The 20,877-nt window shown below is 46.2% G+C and overlaps 1 protein-coding gene across 1 annotated transcript in view; it reads left to right on the plus strand.

Moving 5' to 3' along the window:
• The window catches only part of LOC124564815 (inter-alpha-trypsin inhibitor heavy chain H4-like), a 208,243-nt gene that overhangs the window by 132,982 nt on the left and 54,384 nt on the right, over nt 1-20,877 (plus strand). Inside the window, exon 9 of the mRNA XM_047131013.1 lies at nt 16,256-16,626. Within this exon, the coding sequence (XP_046986969.1) occupies nt 16,256-16,626 (371 nt within the window). The remainder of the gene's footprint in view (nt 1-16,255; nt 16,627-20,877) is intronic.

Below are 20,877 nucleotides of genomic sequence, written 5' to 3' on the forward strand. Positions count from 1 at the left end.
GGGGCAGATGTGGACTCTGACCACAATCTATTGGTTATGACGTGTAGATTAAAACTGAAGAAACTGCAAAATGGTGGGAATTTAAGGAGATGGGACCTGTATAAATTGAAAGAACCAGAGGTTGTACAGAGTTTCAGGGAGAGCATAAGGGAACAATTGACAGGAATGGGGGAAAGAAATGCAGTAGAAGAAGAATGGGTAGCTTTGAGGGATGAAGTAGTGAAGGCAGCAGAGGATCAAGTAGGTAAAAAGACGAGGGCTAATAGAAATCCTTGGGTAACAGAAGAAATATTGAATTTAATTGACGAAAGGAGAAAATATAAAAATGCAGTAAATGAAGCAGGCAAAAAGGAATACAAACGTCTCAAAAATGAGATCGACAGGAAGTGCAAAATGGCTAAGCAGGGATGGCTAGAGGACAAATGTAAGGATGTATAGGCTTATCTCACTAGGGGTGAGATAGACACTGCCTACAGGAAGATTAAAGAGACCTTTGGAGATAAGAGAACCACTTGCATGAACATCAAGAGCTCAGATGGAAACCCAGTTCTAAGCAAAGAAGGGAAAGCAGAAAGGTGGAAGGAGTATATAGAAGGTCTATACAAGGGCGATGTACTTGAGGAAAATATTATGGAAATGGAAGAGGATGTAGATGAAGATGAAATGGGAGATACGATACTGCGTGAAGAGTTTGACAGAGCACTGAAACACCTGAGTCGAAACAAGGCCCCCGGAGTCGACAACATTCCATTGGAACTACTGACGGCCTTGGGAGAGCCAGTCCTGACAATACCATCTGGTGAGCAAGATGTATGAGACAGGCGAAATACCCTCAGACTTCAAGAAGAATATAATAATTCCAATTCCAAAGGAAGAAGGCGTTGAGAGATGTGAAAATTACCGAACTACCAGTTTAATAAGTCACGGCTGCAAATAATACCGCGAATTCTTTACAGACGAATGGGAAAACTGGTAGTAGCCGACCTCGGGGAAGATCAGTTTGGATTCCGTAGAAATGTTGTAACACGTGAGGCAATACTCGCCCTACGACTCATCTTAGAAGCTAGATTAAGGAAGGGCAAATCTACGTTTCTAGCATTTGTAGACTTTGAGAGAGGTTTTGACAATGATGACTGGACTACTCTCTCTCAAATTCTGAAGGTGGCAGGGGTAAAATACAGGGAGCGAAAGGCTATTCACAATTTGTACAGAAACCAGATAGCAATTATAAGAATCTAGGGGCATGAAAGGGAAGCAGTGGCTGGGAAGAGAGTGAGACAGGGCTGTAACCTATCCCCGATGTTATTCAATCTGTATATTGAGCAAGCAGTAAAGGAAACAAAAGAAAAATTCGGAGTAGGCATTAAAATGCATGGAGAAGACATAAAAACTTTGACGTTCGCCGATGACATTGTAATTCTGTCAGAGACGACAAAGGACTTGGAAGAGCAGTTGAACGGAATGGACAGTCTCTTGAAAGAAGAATATAAGATGAACATCAACAAAAGCAAAACGAGGATAATGGAAAGTAGTCTAATCAAGTCAGGTGATGCTGAGGGAATTAGATTAGGAAATGAGACACTTAAAGTAGTAAAGGAGTTTTGCTATTTGGGGAGCAAAATAACTGATGATGGTCGAAGTAGAGACGATATCAAATGTAGACTGGCAATGGCAAGGAAAGCGTTTCTGAAGAATAGAACTTTGTTTACATCGAGTATAGATTTAAGTGTCAGGCTGTCATTTCTGAAAGTATTTGTATGGAGTGTAGCCATGTATGGAAGTGAAACATGGACGTTAAATAGTTTGGAAAAGAAGAGAATATAAGCTTTTGAAATGTGGTGCTACAGAAGAATGTTGAAGATTAGATGGGTAGATGACATAACTAATGAGGAGGTATTGAATAGAATTGGAGAGAAGAGGAGTTTGTGGCACAACTTGACTAGAAAAAGGGATCGGTTGGTAGGACATGTTCTGAGGCATCAAGGGACCACCAATTTAGCATTGGAGGGTAGCGTGGAGGGTAAAAATCGTAGAGGGAGACCAAGAGATGAATACACCTAGCAGATTCAGAAGGATGTAGGTTGCTGTAGGTACTGGGAGATGAAGAGGCTTGCACAGGATAGAGTAGCATGGAGAGCTGCTTCAAACCAGTCTCAGGACCGAAGACAACAACAACAACAACAACAACATCTTATATCCTCCTTTCAAGACACTGTCCATTCCGTTCAACTGCTCTTCCAGGTCCTTTGCTGTCTCTGACAGAATTATAATAACATCGGCAAACGTCAAGTTTTTATTTCTCCTGCATGTGTTTTAATTCCTGCTCTAAATTTTTCTTTTGTTTCCCTTACTGCTTGCTCAATACACAGATTGAATAACATCGAGGATTGTCTACAACCCTGTCTCACTTCCTTCTCAACCACTGCTTTCCTTTCATGCCTCTCTACTCTTATAACTGCCATCTGGTTTCTGTATAAATTGTAAATAGCCATTCGCTCTTTGTATTTTTCCCCTGCCACCTTCAGAATTTTAAAGAGAGTATTCCAGTCAACATTGTCAAAAGCTTTCTCTACGTCTAAAAATGCTAGAAACGTAGGTTTGCCTTTCCTTAATCTTCTAAGATAAGTCGTAGGGTCAGTACTGCCTCACGTGTTCTAACATTTCTACAGAATCCAAACTGTTCTTCCCAGAGTTCAGCTTCTAGCAGTTTTTCCATTCGTCTGTAAAGAATTCGTGTTAGTATTTTGCAGCCATGAGTTATAAACATATAGCATCAAAATAAAGGAGGTTTACAATATCAGATGAAAGACCTTCTGATTTCTTTAGATGAATTAGAGCCACTAAACAAAGTTGATGTAAATATGTGTTTTTGAACATCAATTGATAACAAATTCCGGACTGCTTAATATGTATAGATATAGCTTGGCATCTAGTTACTTCAGAACAGATAAAGAGAAAGGAGGTATTACCACTTTCATCAGAAAATTGCGGTGTTATGGAGCAAGTAAATAGGAGACAGTCAGTTTAATGTTAGGTGCTGTGAGAATCAGCAAACCGGTGGGAGAAAGATGGCTGGCAGAAAAGACATTGGAGCAAGCCTTTCGTAAATCTGTGGGAGGCAGGTGTCCGGGAGAAATTCCACAGGCCGAACGGAGCCGTTACAGCTGGCGACATTCCCCAGGGGTCGCCACAACGGCGGATAATGGGTCATCGTATTTTTCCCATACAAAAAGTTGGAAATGGCTGGAATACGAAATCATCCTATCACATCCCTGTACTTTAATTTTACTGCCCTGTTTTATATAAAGAATAATTATTACATTCAGGACACGTGGATAAAAGGAGCCTATCTTCGGTTAAGCTATCTGCGGGCATTTATTATGGTAACAAATCTTCAGATTGCTTTCACTCTTCGACTACTTGTTTGTTTTTGTACTATTGTTTAAAGCAGTTAAGGTACAAGAATTACTGAATCAGTGAAAGTGAAAATTTAGAGTGTTTTTATTTTCTATTTCCTGTCCTTTATCCCATACCTTCACAGGGTTGTCATGTTAAGTTTTAAAAATATAATGATAACAATCTAGACCCCATAAAAGATTTTATTTTAAAAAAAGACGGTGAGCAGGTTCTGTAAATGCAGTATTATAAAAGTAATTAGAGCACACACGAAGATAAACGTAACAGGAGAAACTGTATAACTAAGTTTAAGTAAAAGAAGAGATACCCTTGCTGACTGCTGTAGCTGGCGGCATAGAGGACTGACTGCTCTTGTCTGGCGTGGAGGGCAGCTCCTGCATGACGTGGAGTTACCGTCCATAAATTGCGAGAGCTCAGCCCACCGTCTCCAGCATTACGTCAGTGATAGCCAGAGACCGTGAAAGATTAATAAAATCAGTAAAAATACGATTGCAGGTATGAAATATTTGGATCTGGGACACAGTTACGTAAGTATAAAAATAAACTTGCGAAAATATAATAAAATAGTATGTCAAAGAAGGGTAATAAGGAAATAAACCATTAACATTCTAGCAAGACGGAAAGTGTCATCTATGAGGATTTCTGCGTGATGTATGGTGAGCAAAGATTATTTACAAGGACGCCGCCAGAAGCCATACTTTTGTATCTTTCACTTAAAACAAGAACACATCGATCTTCCCACCGTTACCAGCGTTATTAGTGGTGTGTTTTTTAGCCAGTTGGAGGTCGGCATGTGATTCCTCATCTAAATTCAAGACAAAAGTTTACCTAGTAAAATCAGATCGGGTACATTTTGAAAACATGCACAAAAACGAGGAGCTGGTAACACTGTCACATCGTGCAGCGCATCGGAATGTAGAGAGGATCGTGTATCACACCGCTATACCGCAATAGCGGCCGTAGCTCACTGAGTAGGCTGCTAGGACATAATATCCCTCTCCAGCGTGAAGCTCTGGGTCGACTCTTCGTCGGTTTTTTATTTATTTTTGTTTTTGTTTTTTAGACGTCTGTTCTCTGGTTCTCGTCGTTTATAGGCAGAACATCATTTTGTCACATGACGGTAGCGTATCACATACAGTGGCGTCTAGTAAACTACATGCATGTGTGCACTAACCATGCAGTGGACAACCTTAACTCGTCCTGCCAAGCTCGTGCTCGGCGACTTCCCGATGGAATACACAACGATGAACACGCCGATACCCTTTTGTGTTGGATGCATTCCATAAGCAAGCTGCTTCTGCTGCTCGTGCGTACACCGCACGGTATCGTCAAAGCGCTATGCTGATAACATTATTGACATTATTTTTCGTAGCCTGGAGCCTCGCCTTCGGGAAACCGGTAATCTTCGTCCACAAGTAATGGACACAGTTCGTCCAAGAACAACACGTACTCCACAAACAGAGGACACGGTTCTTGAAACGGTTCACCAGCCACCTCAGCGAAGTCCCCGTGATATTGCAAGGCAATTCCAGATATCTCAAAGACTGGTTGTTGAAGTGTTGCACGATGAAGAACTTCATCCACAGTAGACGTTATCTCAACATCACGAAGTGAGAGTTAACGAACATTTTATGCATTTCGTGATCTGGACTGACGACTAGCTCCACTCTTGAAGGTATTTTGAACCTCCACAACAGTCATTATTGGTCAGAACACAACTAAATGTCACATGTGAACGTGTCTTTCAGACACGCTTTGGCAAAACCTTGTGGGCTGGAATCGTCGGAGGAATGCTTTTGGGCCCTTATACACTCCTGGAAATGGAAAAAAGAACACATTGACACCGGTGTGTCAGACCCACCATACTTGCTCCGGACACTGCGAGAGGGCTGTACAAGCAATGATCACACGCACGGCACAGCGGACACACCAGGAACCGCGGTGTTGGCCGTCGAATGGCGCTAGCTGCGCAGCATTTGTGCACCGCCGCCGTCAGTGTCAGCCAGTTTGCCGTCGCATACGGAGCTCCATCGCAGTCTTTAACACTGGTAGCAGCGACGCACGGAAGCACGCCAAGACCGTAGGATCCTACGCAGTGCCGTAGGGGACCGCACCCACCACTTCCCAGCAAATTAGGGACACTGTTGCTCCTGGGGTATCGGCGAGGACCATTCGCAACTGTCTCCATGAAGCTGGGCTACGGTCCTGCACACCGTTAGGCCGTCTTCCGCTCACGCCCCAACATCGTGCAGCCCGCCTCCAGTGGTGTCGCGACAGGCGTGAATGGAGGGACGAATGGAGACGTGTCGTCTTCAGCGATGAGAGTCGCTTCTGCCTTGGTGCCAATGATGGTCGTATGCGTGTTTGGCGCCGTGCAGGTGAGCGCCACAATCAGGACTGCATACGACCGAGGCACACAGGGCCAACACTCGGCATCATGGTGTGGGGAGCGATCTCCTACACTGCCCGTACACCACTGGTGATCGTTGAGGGGACACTGAATAGTGCACGGTACATCCAAACCGTCATCGAACCCATCGTTCTACCATTCCTAGACCGGCAAGGGAACTTGCTGTTCCAACAGAACAATGCACGTCCGCATGTATCCCGTGCCACCCAACGTGCTCTAGAAGGTGTAAGTCAACTACCCTGGCCAGCAAGATCTCCGGATCTGTCCCCCATTGAGCATGTTTGGGACTGGATGAAGCGTCGTCTCACGCGGTCTGCACGTCCAGCACGAACGCTGGTCCAATTGAGGCGCCAGGTGGAAATGGCATGGCAAGCCGTTCCACAGGACTACATCCAGCATCTCTACGATCGTCTCCATGGGAGAATAGCAGCCTGCATTGCTGCGAAAGGTGGATATACACTGTACTAGTGCCGACATTGTGCATGCTCTGTTGCCTGTGTCTATGTGCCTGTGGTTCTGTCAGTGTGATCATGTGATGTATCTGACCCCAGGAATGTGTCAATAAAGTTTCCCCTTCCTGGGACAATGAATTCACGGTGTTCTTATTTCAATTTCGAGGAGTGTATATTGCCGTACAATTTGAACGAGCCAGTGTATCGTACGATTCTTTTCAGTACATTCCCTGACACTTGGCATTCAGCGACAGCCGTAGTTTCAGCATGAAGGTGCACCACCACACTTTGGAATTATGTGCACAACTATTTAAATGAAGCATTTCCAGGGAAATGCATTGGTTATGCACGTTCAATGTTCTGGTCTCCACGCTCCCCGGACATTCATCTGCTAGATTTTTATTTGTGGAATCGCTTCAAGGAACAAGTTATTAGTACTCCACCCACGCATGTGCACCACCTAATATCTCGCGTGCTTGCCGCTTCGGCAATAGTGGATGCAGCTGTGTTGCATGGGGGCCAGCAAAGTATGATCCTACGAGTGGCGAAGTGTCTGCAGATGTGAAATTGAACGTTTCTCATACGTGAACATATCGGCTCTGTGAGATAAGCCTGGACGTCAAACGTACAGGACGGAATTATTGTGCGTAGCTTAAAGTGCAATCTAGACTATCTTACCTATTGTATTCTTCATACCTCACTGGATACAGACGATGTTACTGTAACCACTACTATATTTTTTTTTTTAGATTTATTTGTTTCATAGAAGAAACAAAATGGTTGTTTATGTCTGTAAGAAGGTCATGTAATGATGTAATTATTAAATAAAGATAGCAGTAACAGAAATAAGTACATAAGATACTGGATTGTGGAGGTGTAAGTTGGTTACAATTTGAAGCTTTAACCGAAAAATAAATATCTGCTGCAAAGCCGACTCGAATATCGACGAGTCTGCATATCCATTCCCTCCTACATTGCTTCGTCACATTGAGCTAATGGGACTCCTCCAGCAGAGGGCACAGTTCACGCTACCTTTTCTTCGTCGTGCTGCACGCAGTTACAGTCAGCCCAGAGAATTGTTTTTTAAATCGCATTTCTATTAAACCTATTGCTGGGACTAGGCTCTACTACATGTAGATACCTTTTGTCTTGATATGAAATGTGTAGCATTTTTTCTTCAACCTGTATTTTATGCAAGCCTATTTTTATACACTCCTGAAAATTGAAATAAGAACACCGTGAATTCATTGTCCCAGGAAGGGGAAACTTTATTGACACATTCCTGGGGTCAGATACATCACATGATCACACTGACAGAACCACAGCCACATAGACACAGGCAACAGAGCATGCACAATGTCGGCACTAGTACAGTGTATATCCACCTTTCGCAGCAATGCAGGCTGCTATTCTCCCATGGAGACGATCGTAGAGATGCTGGATGTAGTCCTGTGGAACGGCTTGCCATGCCATTTCCACCTGGAGCCTCAGTTGGACCAGCGTTCGTGCTGGACGTGCAGACCGCGTGAGACGACGCTTCATCCAGTCCCATACATGTTCAATGGGGGACAGATCCGGAGATCTTGCTGGCCAGGGTAGTTGACTTACACCTTCTAGAGCACGTTGGGTGGCACGGGATACATGCGGACGTGCATTGTCCTGTTGGAACAGCAAGTTCCCTTGCCGGTCTAGGAATGGTAGAACGATGGGTTCGATGACGGTTTCGATGTACCGTGCACTATTCAGTGTCCCCTCGACGATCACCAGTGGGGTACAGCCAGTGTAGGAGATCGCTCCCCACACCATGATGCCGGGTGTTGGCCCTGTGTGCCTCGGTCGTATGCAGTCCTGATTGTGGCGCTCACCTGCACGGCGCCAAACACGCATACGACCATCATTGGCACCAAGGCAGAAGCGACTCTCATCGCTGAAGACGACGCGTCTCCATTCGTCCCTCCATTCACGCCTGTCGCGACACCACTGGAGGCGGGCTGCACGATGTTGGGGCGTGAGCGGAAGACGGCCTAACGGTGTGCGGGACCGTAGCCCAGCTTCATGGAGACGGTTGCGAATGGTCCTCGCCGATACCCCAGGAGCGACAGTGTCCCTAATTTGCTGGGAAGTGGCGGTGCGGTCCCCTACGGCACTGCGTAGGATCCTACGGTCTTGGCGTGCATCCGTGCGTCACTGCGGTCCGGTCCCAGGTCGACGGGCACGTGCACCTTCCGCCGACCATGGCGACAACATCGATGTACTGTGGAGACCTCACGCCCCACGTGTTGAGCAATTCGGCGGTACGTCCACCCGGCCTCCCGCATGCCCACTATACGCCCTCGCTCAAAGTCCGTCAACTGCCCATACGGTTCACGTCCACGCTGTCGCGGCATGCTACCAGTGTTAAAGACTGCGATGGAGCTCCGTATGCCACGGCAAACTGGCTGACACTGACGGCGGCGGTGCACAAATGCTGCGCAGCTAGCGCCATTCGACGGCCAACACCGCGGTTCCTGGTGTGTCCGTTGTGCCGTGCGTGTGATCATTGCTTGTACAGCCCTCTCGCAGTGTCCGGAGCAAGTATGGTGGGTCTGACACACCGGTGTCAATGTGTTCTTTTATCCATTTCCAGGAGTGTATTTAAATGACTGTGGCCGCGCTCCAAATACGTCATACCACAATTATATTTTTAGTGATTTTATTCGTATTTGACGGCGTTTGGATATCGCTGACGTAATATTGGAAACGATGGGCTGAGCTCTCGCTATTTACGGACGGCAACTGCACGTCACGCAGCATCTGCGCTTTACACCACGCAAAAGCAGTCAGTGCTCCATGAGACCAGCTGCAGCAAACAGCAAGAGTATCTCTTAGCTTTTTACGTATAGTGTAGTTGCGTGATTTTTTTAGTGTTATGTTTATCTTCATGTGTCCTCTAATAAGTTTCATGTTTCTCCATTTACAGTGTATGTAACGGTCTGAGGATGATCAGACGTTGCTATAAACCTGTCACCGTTTCTTAAAATGAAATATTTTACGTAGTCTGGACCGTTTTTATTATGCATTAATAGTATTTTATGACAGCTGATATTTCCTAAAGCCATGTTTCAAAAAAAATTTAATTGTTAACTTTTGTATTTGGCAATGTTAGTGGTAAAGGTTTCCCAGGGATCGTTCCTCTCTCCACCCCTTCTTCCCCGAGACGAAATGTATGTACACCATCTCCCTGCGTCTGATTTTATCCCATGTGAAAGTATGCGAACGTTTTAGAAATCGTTGGAAGTGTGTAACGGAAGCGGGTACCAGTCCAGTATGCATCAAGTCGGATGTGGAAAACCAACTAAAAACCACATCCAGGCTGATCAGCACACCGCCAGGTGGATTACATCCGAGACAGGCATGTCTTCTGCAATCGCGGGAGCAGCGTACTAACACGAGCGGTTATCAAGATTGTTTAAGATTCTCAGTATTTTGATAAACTGTTTAATAATGAAGTGAGATCCGAGACATGTTTAAAGAAGTAAAGTTTTTGTGAAATATTTCCGACATGAAACAGCATTAAAGAAAACACCCCACCGTAACAGCACAATAAAATTATTTACTTAACAAGATAATGACAGAGCGCACGTTTTTATCAACGATGTTGAGCCATACCTCCCACGTGTCGATGCATGTGTGGGTATGACACTTTTCTTACTGTGCTACTCATGAGTAAACTACAGATACTTTTCGTTCGATACCGTGCCTCTACTTCCATCAACTCATTGAAATTAATAACAGTATGATACTCTAAGAGAACATACTGAAAGAAATGCCTCTGAATTTTTTATGTGACAAGTTATAAAACTTTTTAAATAAAACAAACGTTATTAATTGTGAAACTTCATTGTAAATGACCATCAACTTTTTAATTTTATACTGACTGCTACGGCTTCGATCAGCGGACTGTTTCAAGAAGAAGTAAAGCGTGTCTTGATCGGCACCGGTAGCATTGAGCTTAAAATTAAACAGGTGATGGTCATGTATAACGAACTTCCACAATTATTTGGCAGTTGTAAAGCGCTACTTCATCATAAATCTGAATGTTATTAACATTCTACATCTTTGTTCTCCACATACACATATCGTCTGACACTAGAGGGCTCCAAAGTGTAACGTTTAACATCTCGATGAGTTATGTAACTATCTTAGTCTGCGTGAATCAGAGTGCTGTAATCGAGTTTCGAATTCGAAGAGTTCGTCCACACCTGGAGCAACCCGTCCTTTAGAATTACAGTGCCAGGCCACACACGAGCGCTGCGACCTCTGTCAACAATCCAACACCTTGGATTCACTGTCATCGATCATCTTCCACACAGTCCTGACTTGGCCCCATCCACTGTTTATCTCTTTTCAAAATGTAAATAACACCTTCGAGGACTTTACTTTGTTAGTGTTGACGCGGTGTAGGCAGTGGTGAGGTCGTGACTCCGTCAAAGGAGTCAAACATACTACAGTGACAGTATCAACAAATTGGTCTTGTTGGTAGAAAAGTGTTGGTCACCGAGTTGAATTTTAGAAACTTTTGGTAAGGACTATGGGACCAAACTGCTGAGGTCATCGGTCCCTAGGCTTACACACTAAATAAACTAACTTAAACTAACGACAAAACACACAAACATCCCCGAGGGAGGACTCGAACCTCCGACAGGGGGAGCCACGCGAACCGTGACACAACGCATCACACTCACGGCTACCCCGTGTGGCCGCCAAGGTGACTGTGGTGAGAAATATACAGGGTGTCCCAAAATAATATATACATTCTTTTAAACTGAATATCTCTTTAACTAAACGAGATAGAAATACAATGCAACGTTTGTGGTGTGCCTGAAGGATCAGCTAAAGGTGATAAATGTGCAAGATGGCCTCCTTCCGCGACAACACATCATCGACAACGACTTAAAACAGAGCGACATGACAAATGTATCGTTTCTAATGGTAGTGTAATGGTAAAGTCTTTAAATTACTGAGCCCGTAAAATTGTATGAACACTGCTTTTGCATATCTCAGTTTCTCGAGAGCACTACCTCAGAGATTACTTCGCAGAATTTGTGTACGCCTGGATCACTGCACCAACACCTTCATTGTGTGTTGAACGTCTCTTCCTTCCACACTGTCTCTTCCTCATATTCAACCGTTCCATCGACATCTCACATTCTTGTAATTGTTGCCCTTGTTGTTGGTGGTGTTCCAAATTCAGCCCTCCAATGTCGTCGTACATCACTAACGTTCTCTGTTTTCTGTTGATCGAATAACGCCATATTTGTGATGTTTAAAGCTTTCCCGGCGTACTGATTGTTCCATAAAAACACGGGAGAACTCCCGGATATCAGTAACGTTCTGCCAAGATATTTCGGCGCAGAGTCTTCTGGACATCTTCAGGCGAATGCCACTGTAGCAGTACTGGCGAGTACGCGCTGAGCTCCGCTATTTAAAGCCTTCTGAGGTGACATTGCGCATGCGCTGCTCAGCGTGCGCGTTCGTAACGGCTCCGTGCGCTGCGCCTCGCGCCCTCCGCTGTGAAAGCCTGGCGTATCGGTGTCAGGTCGATTTCCATCTTTATGCAGATAACTACGTCGACTACGAAGTTTCTCTATAACAGGATTCCAAGCAGAGTTTAGCTGATAACCGCTATCTCGATTGATGAGAGTCTCGTTGTCAGACAATCTTATTTCCACAGATTCATTGATAATCGAGCTCCAAAAGTTTGACGATTGGGCCAAAATTTTTGTGTCGTCGTAATTCATAAAATGGTCTGTGGAAATACAATGTTCGGCGATTGCGGACTTGGTGGGTTGGAGAAGGCGAGTATGCCGTTGGTGTTCCACAATGCGTTCCTGCACAGTTCGTGTCGTTTGCCCTATATATGGTTTGCCGCATTCACACGGAATTTTGTAAACACCCGGTTTACGCAGGCCCAGGTCGTCTTCAACGGATCCCACCAGTGATGAAATTTTGGAAGGAGAACGATAGATGACTCTTGCTTGATACTTTCTCAATATTCTGCCTATCTGTGAAGAAATATTCCCAATAAATGGTAGATAAGCAGTCGACCTGAAGGCCTCTTCCTCTTCCATGTTCCGTCGTTTGTAGGTCTTCATCACTCTGTTCACTTGCCTAGGTGAAAAGCCATTCTTCAAAAATACTTTTTGCAGGTGTTCCAGTTCCGCTTGAAGACTGTTGGCGTCAGAGATAGTATGGGCACGGTGGACCAAGGTTTTGAGAACGCCCATTGTTTGTGCTGGATGGTGGCAACTAGTAGCTTGTAGATACAGGTCTGTATGAGTGGGCTTTATGTACACCGAGTGACCAAGTGTGCCATCACTATTCCGTCGCACCAAGACGTTTAAAAATGGCCACCATCCAGCACAAACAATGGGCGTTCTCAAAACCTTGGTCCACCGTGCCCATGCTATCTCTGACGCCAACAGTCTTCAAGCGGAACTGGAACACCTGCAAAAAGTATTTTTGAAGAATGGCTTTTCACCTAGGCAAGTGAACAGAGTGATGAAGACCTACAAACGACGGAACAAGGAAGAGGAAGAGGCTTTCAGGTCGACTGTTTATCTACCATTTATTGGGAATATTTCTTCACAGATAGGCAGAATATTGAGAAAGTATCAAGCGAGAGTCATCTTTCGTTCTCCTTCCAAAATTTCATCACTGGTGGGATCCGTTGAAGACGACCTGGGCCTGCGTAAACCAGGTGTTTACAAAATTCCGTGTGAATGCGGCAAACCATATATAGGGCAAACGACACGAACTGTGCAGGAACGCATTGTGGAACACCAACGGCATACTCGCCTTCTCCAACCCACCAAGTCCGCAATCGCCGAACATTGTATTTCCACAGACCATTTTATGAATTACGACGACACAAAAATTTTGGCCCAATCGTCAAACTTTTGGAGCTCGATTATCAATGAATCTGTGGAAATAAGATTGTCTGACAACGAGACTCTCATCAATCGAGATAGCGGTTATCAGCTAAACTCTGCTTGGAATCCTGTTATAGAGAAACTTCGTAGTCGACGTAGTTATCTGCATAAAGATGGAAATCGACCTGATACCGATACGCCAGGCTTTCACAGTGGAGGGCGCGAGGTGCAGCGCACGGAGCCGTTACGAACGCGCACGCTGAGCAGCGCATGCGCAATGTCACCTCAGAAGGCTTTAAATAGCGCAGCTCAGCGCGTACTCGCCAGTACTACTACAGTGGCATTCACCTGAAGATGGCCAGAAGACTCTGCGCCGAAATATCGTGGCAGAACGTTACTGATATCCGGCAGTTCTCCCGTGTTTTTATGGAACAACGCCATATTTGTTTACATTCATGAAACAAAATAAAGTCTTATGTTTGTCATTACCTTCTGAATTATTACCTCAAAAAAATATACCTCTGTCTCCTTTAATTAAAGAGATATTCAGGTTCAAATAGTGTATACATTCAAAGTCTCTTCGGGTTTGCTGCCGGATGCTAAAATCCAACTGGTCTGAGAGCTCAGCGGGACCCATCAGCAGCGCAGCATTCTCCTGAAGATGGTGACCAGTTGGATCGCCGAAATATCGAATCGAGTTGATTTTAGGATACGGCACCAAACCCGAAGAGACTTTCAAGACTTATTACGCAGGGAAAGCCTACGAAGTCACAGTGTATTCATTATTTTGGGACACCCTGTGTATATATAGACATGAAGTGCGGTATCATGTATCGATACGACCCCACGGGCGTCAAACCTGGCAACAGAATCACAAGTTCCCATCAGATGCCGAAAGCGGTCGCGTGTGATCTGCCGGACCCAATGGTGTGCGCCCGCTGCATCACGCATCGAGTGGTTCTGTACCAGGAGCGCCACCTGCTACCGAGATATCACACGGCCAGTGGTAGCCACGCGGCCGACTTGCTGCGTGACGCTACGCAGGCACCACCTAGTCATAAGTCGGACACCATCGACCGTGTTTTTAGTTCAGAGAGCCTCTTCCTTGCTGACATTGAGAGCTGGCATTGTTTTTAATGAGTCTTCCTACGCTTGGAGAATAGCAAGTTAAGTTAGTCTTGTTTACTGTGGTAAATTGTTCGCTAGTCATTTCTGCTCCTGTCCAGCTTTGCTACCATGACAGTTTCCACAGGACTCTGTAGCCCACCTCCCCTTAACGTTATGTAGGAAGCTGCACACCAGGTTAAGAATCAAGATGTATAATGTTAATGAGGTCTGTTTTATTTTTAAAAAGTTTAGAATTTTCGTATAAAAAATTCGGAGGCATTACTTTACAGTATGCTCTCATACTCTATGAATTGGGTGCGCCACATTGTTTTTTTCTTCTATCGGAGTTTGCTACATTACACTAGATGCTACATTTCATTGTATCAGGACTACACACACGTACCTGCAAAGCAATAAATAAATAAACTTACGCTCTCAGATTTGTAATTACACTGCTGGCCATTAAAATTGCTACACCAAGAAGAAATGCAGATTATAAACGGGTATTCATTGGACAAATATATTATACTAGAACTGACATGTGATTACATTTTGACGCAATTTGGGTGCATAGATCCTGAGAAATCAGTACCCAGAACAACCACCTCTGGCCGTAATAACGGCCTTGATACGCCTGGGCATTGAGTCAAACAGAGCTTTGATGGCGTATACAGGTACAGCTGCCCATGCAGCTTCAACACGATACCACAGTTCATCAAGAGTAGTGACTGGCGTATTGTGTCGAGCCAGTTGCTCGGTTACCATTGACCAGACGTTTTCAGTTGGTGAGAGATCTGGAGAATGTGCTGGCCAGGGCAGCAGTCGAACATTTTCTGTATCGAGAAAGGCCCGTACAGGACCTGCAACATGAGGTAGTGCATTATACTGCTGAAATGTAGGGTTTCGCAGGGACCGAATGAAGGGTAGAGCCACGGGTCATAACACATCTGAAATGTAACGCCAACTGTTCAAAGTGCCGTCAGTGCGAACAAGAGGTGACCGAGACGTGTAACCAATGGCACCCCCTACCACCACGCCGGGTGATACGCCAGTATGGCGATGAAGAATACACGCCTCCAGTGTGCGTTCACCGCGATGTCGCCCAACACGGATGCGACCATCATGATGCTGTAAACATAACCTGGATTCATCCGAAAAAATGACGTTTTGCCATTCGTGCACCCATGTTCGTCGTTGAGTACACCATCGCATGCGCTCCTGTCTGTGATGCGGCGTCGAGGGTAACCGCAGCCATGGTCTCCGAGCTGCTGCAAACGCCGTCGTACTGTTCGTGCAGATGGTTGATGTCTTGCAAACGTCCCCATCTGTTGACTCAGGGATCAAGACATGGCTGCACGATCCGTTACAGCCATGCCCGTCATCTCGACTGCTAGTGATACGAGGCCGTTGGGATCCAACACGGCGTTCCGTATTACCCTCCCGAACCCACCGATTCCATATTCTGCTAAGGCATTGGTCTCGACCAACGCGAGCAGCAATGTCGCGATACGATAAACCGCAATTGTGATAGGCTACACTCCGACCTTTATCAAAGTCGTAAACGTGATGGTACGCATTTCTCCTCCTTACACGAGGCATCACAACAACGATTCACCAGGCAATGCCGTTCAACTGCTGTTTGTGTATGAGAAATCGGCTGGAAACTTTCCTCATGTCAGCAGGTTATAGGTGTCGCCACCGTCGCAACCTTGTGTGACTCTGAGAAGCTAATCATTTGCATATCACAGCATCTTCTTGCTGTCGGTTAAATTTCGCGACCATAGCACGTCATCTTCGTGGTGTAGCAATTTTAATGGCCAGTACTGTAATTAACTTGCGTTCTCTACTTTGTAATTATAACTTTAAGCCACCCCTTCATAGTATCTCTCTGTGAACCGTGACAGCGCGATGGCTGAGTCTCAGCCGGTGTGTGAAATGCCTGTGTTGACTGCTCCCAGTAACGTACATGTACGAGGCGCTTGAGACGGCGCTGCTCGTGTCGAAGGCGGCGCTGCTGTCGGAGAGGCGCAGCAACGCGCCTATGGTGGTGTTGCTGACGGACGGAGAGCCCAACGGCGGCATCAGCAACACCGACGAGATCGTGCGCCTCGTAACCGAGCGCAACCGCGAGACGGCGGCCGCCCTGTTCACGCTGGCCTTCGGCTCGGGCGCCGACTACGGCTTCCTGCGCCGCCTCGCGTTGCGCAACGGCGGTATCGGAAAGAAGATCTACGAGGCGGGGGACGCGCACCTGCAGCTGCGCAACTTCTACCGCCAGATCGCCTCACCGTTACTTGCCGGAGTTACATTCAAATACGACTACGACAAGGTAAGTTCGGCTTCAGTTTCGTGAACTTCTTTGTGTCGATGTGTGGCCCTTGTCAACTCTTGCACTAGTCATTCCAATTCCTACGAGGGATGTTCGGTTAGTAGTCCGACACTTTTTTTCTGATAACAGGTTGGTTTCATTCAGGATTCCAATACAGAACACAGCATGTTGTTCTCAATAGAGAGACGTCTACGGACGTTAAAGTAACCTCTGGCGTGCCACAGGGGAGTGTTATGGGACCATTGCTTTTCACAATATATATAAAGGACCTAGTAGATAGTGTCGGAAGTTCCATGCGGCTTTTCGCGGATGATGCTGTAGTATACAGAGAAGTTTCAGCATTAGAAAGTTGCAGCGAAATGCAGGAAGATCCGCAGCGGATAGGCACTTGGTGCAGGGAGTGGCATCTCGCCCTTAACGTAGACAAATGTAATGTATTGCGAATACATAGAAAGAAGGATCCTTTATTGTATGATTGTATGATATCGGAACAAACACTGGTAGCAGTTACTTCTGTAAAATATCTGGGAGATTGCGTACGGAACGATTTGAAGTGAAATGATGATATAAAATTAATTGTTGGTAAGGCGGGTGCAGTTTCAGATTCATTGGGAGAGTCCTTAGAAAATGCAGTCCATCAACAAAGGTGATGGCTTACAAAACACTCGTTCGACCTATACTTGAGTATTGCTCATCAGTGTGCGATCCTTACCAGGTCGGGTTGACAGAGGGGAGAGAGAAGATCCAAAGAAGAGCGGTGCGTTTCGTCACAGGGTTATTTGGAAAGCGTGATAGCGTTACGGAGATGTTTAGCAAACTCAAGTGGCAGACTCTGCAAGAGAGCCGCTCTACATCGCGGTGTAGCTTGCAGTCCAGGTTTCGAGAGGGTGCGTTTCTGGATGAGGTATTGAATATTTTGCTTCCCCCTGCTTATAACTCCCGAGGAGATCACGAATGTAAAATTAGAGAGATTCGAGCGCGCACGGAGGCTTTCCGAAAGTCGTTCTTCCCGCGAACCATACGTGACTGGAACGGGAAAGGGAGATAATGACAGTGGCACGCAAAGTGCCCTCCGCCAGACACCGTTGGGTGGCTTGTGGAGTAAAAATGTAGATGTAGATGTAGACACCATATAACTGCCCACTCTTCTGGCTCCAAAACCCCGTGTTTCAATATAATCGTCGTTGAGTGCGACAGCCTTACACCACCTTACTGGGAGGTTTTGTATGTGCCCATGGTAACACTCTACAGGTCATCGTTGGAGCCAATGTCTTGCTGTATCAATAACCTGTCCATGATCCACATACTGCTTCCCGCAGAGTGCATCCTTCATTGGACCAAACTGATGGAAGTCGGAAGGACGGAGATCTGGACTCCCTTGTGGGTGAGGAGGAACATTCCAATGAAATTTTGTGAGGTCCTCTTGGATGCGTTGACTTGCGTGAGGCCTTGCTTTGTCAGGGATAAGGAAAAGTTCGTTTGCATTTCTGTGGCAACAAAAACAGTAACGCCTTTTTAACAGAATGACACCTTCAGAAGACCGTTTCCATGACCTTATCTGTTGAGGGCGCGACTTTGGACGTTTTCTTCCGGGGAGAGGTGATGTGGCGCCACTCCACAGATTGCCATTTCGCTTGTGATTCGAAGTGATGAACCCATGTTTCATAGCCTGTGACGATCTTCGACAAAAATTGTCACTTCCAGCCTTTCACAAGGTGCGACATGGTCGCGCATAAAACAATGACCCTTATATGCAATAAGTTGCCTTTACGTCTATGGTCACAAACTTTTTGTTAACAGGTTACCGGTTTCGGTCTATAATGACCATCATCAGATCTGTAGCAAAAATGGGAAAAAACATAAATACACTCGCAGTTTGTCTACAGCTTAAAAGCAATACATAGACCATAATAAAAAGTACTACTGACAATATATGCATGTGTGAAGAGGCCTACCTGTTTCATAAAAACAAAGTCATAATGTACTGCAGGCATAGTGGCATCGTTAAATGTTAAATGCAGAATCAGCGCAAGCATCCTCAAATATATATAAATAACATCATATGCACGCGTCATATTGTCAGTAGTACTATTGTTCAGAACAAGGTGCCGTACAGTAGCCACAAGATGTTTGTGTTGCAAGTTCACCAGATGTCGTTAATGTCGGAATATACTAGTTTTCAATAATTAATTGAACAGCTAAAATAAAAGGGGATACAATAGTTGAAGTCTGTAATGAGCTTATAACGTATAAAAGGCATTACAGTGATAAAAAGCAATAGAAAGAACACTACAAAAGTAAGATTTTTAAAAAGAGGAAGAGTTAACAAAGAGTAGTTGACATATGCTCTTGTGCCAATATTCTAGATAATGACATAAATATTAAACACCTTTGATACTGCAAGGGATATTATTAAACAACCATAAAACAAATCGCTGAAGAACCCACAAATGATAGAAACTATAGTGCTGCACATAATCAGCGCCCTCTGTTAGCGCTAACGCCAGAATTCCGCACGGCGGGAAGTGGTTGGAGAAACGCGACAGCCAGATCTGATGATGGTCGTTATAGACCGAAACCGGTAATCTGTTAACAAAAAGTTAGTGACCATAGACGTAAAGTAAAGGAAACTTACTTTCGGCCTTGTAACACACAAGCAATGCAAAGATGGTTCTTCATTGCACACATTTGAGTACCCCTACTGGTGTAGGAGTGTGTGAGCAGTACCAACTGAAACGTCCAGTTGTGCAGCAAGGTTGTTGACTGTGATCCGTGGATCACCTCGAATGAGAGTGTCCGCTCGTTCCAACACTGCAGGAGTCACAGCTTTGTGCGGCTGGGCGGCACGCGGGAGGTCAGACTAGTCTGCCCGACCTTGTTGTGATGCCTCACCCAACGACTCACTGTGATGAAACTTCCTGGGAGATTAAAACTGTGTGCCCGACCGAGACTCGAACTCGGGACCTTTGCCTTTCGCGGGCAACGAGGTACTGGCAGAAGTAAAGCTGTGAGTACCGGGCGTGAGTCGTGCTTCGGTAGCTCAGTTGGTCAGTCTGCCGCCGGCAGTGCTGCGAGGCGGTCACGCGCCAGAGCGCTGCGGGCGAGGCGCGCACGGTGTGTTTGTGTTTACTTCGGCCGCTGTAAGTGCCGTTTTCCTTCTAGACCACCATGGCGCACAACTATCGGAAGAAGACATTACGTTTCAACTTTTGTTCCGACTTCGCCCGACCCAAGGCCCTGGAGGCAGAACGATTTATACGCGATGAAGTTAAAATACCACCAACGGATCTAATTGGCATCCTCTTGTCCATAGTTAGCAGTACCGTCTACGTCAAAATGATCAACGATGCGGCGTGCGACAAGGTGCTTCAAGAGGCAAAACGTGGACTGCGCTTCTGTCATTCCGACGGCAACGTCGGACCCGTTACCGTCGATGACGCAGGTCTCGGCACACGGACGATAAGGATCTTCGAACTGCCGTTCGAACTACCTGCAGACGTCGTCATCGAGGCGCTCCGTCCCTATGGCAACGTTCTGGAACATGTTGCCGAACGATGGGTCCAATTTCAGACCTATCCAGTTTTAAACGGTGTTAGACAGGTCCGCATCGAGTTGCAGAAACACGTGCCTTCCTATCTACGTATCGGAGGCTGCCGTGCCATTATAATGTACGACGGCCAACCTCGGACCTGTTCCGGTTGCGGGAAAGAAGGTCACCTACGGTCTGAATGCATTCAACGACGTGTCGCGCAGCTCCCGTTGTCGGAAGCGTCCGTCACACCCACGATGACCGCCATACCGGTCACTTACGCAGCGGCTCTTGCCACGTCTACAGTTTCGTCCAGTCCGTCGCCCGGTCCTTCTGGTCGGCACGTCCCACCGTCCCAGTCACCAACGGACGGTACAGACGTCCCACCTGACAATCTTGCAGCCGAACAGGCTCCCGCACCGGACGCTGAGGAGACCAGTACATCTTCACAACACCTGTTTCACAATCTCATTGTACCCACCGACGCCTTCGAACCAGGTCGACGCTCCTCCTTGCCGTCGTCCGACACTGAGGAACACGTGCGCAAACAACGCTCGCCACGTAGGCGCAAACGCCGTCGCCGTTCCCCCACGGGCTCTCAGAGCGTTGCCACCCGCGACGACGAAGACGACACCCAAGCAGCCGACATTTCCACGCAGAGGTCGGCGGACAACTTTCACGATGAACAAGACGTTTCGCAGGACGGGACCACTATGGAGGTC

Source organism: Schistocerca americana, chromosome 1, assembly GCF_021461395.2.
Source record: "Schistocerca americana isolate TAMUIC-IGC-003095 chromosome 1, iqSchAmer2.1, whole genome shotgun sequence".
Lineage (NCBI taxonomy): Eukaryota > Metazoa > Arthropoda > Insecta > Orthoptera > Acrididae > Schistocerca > Schistocerca americana.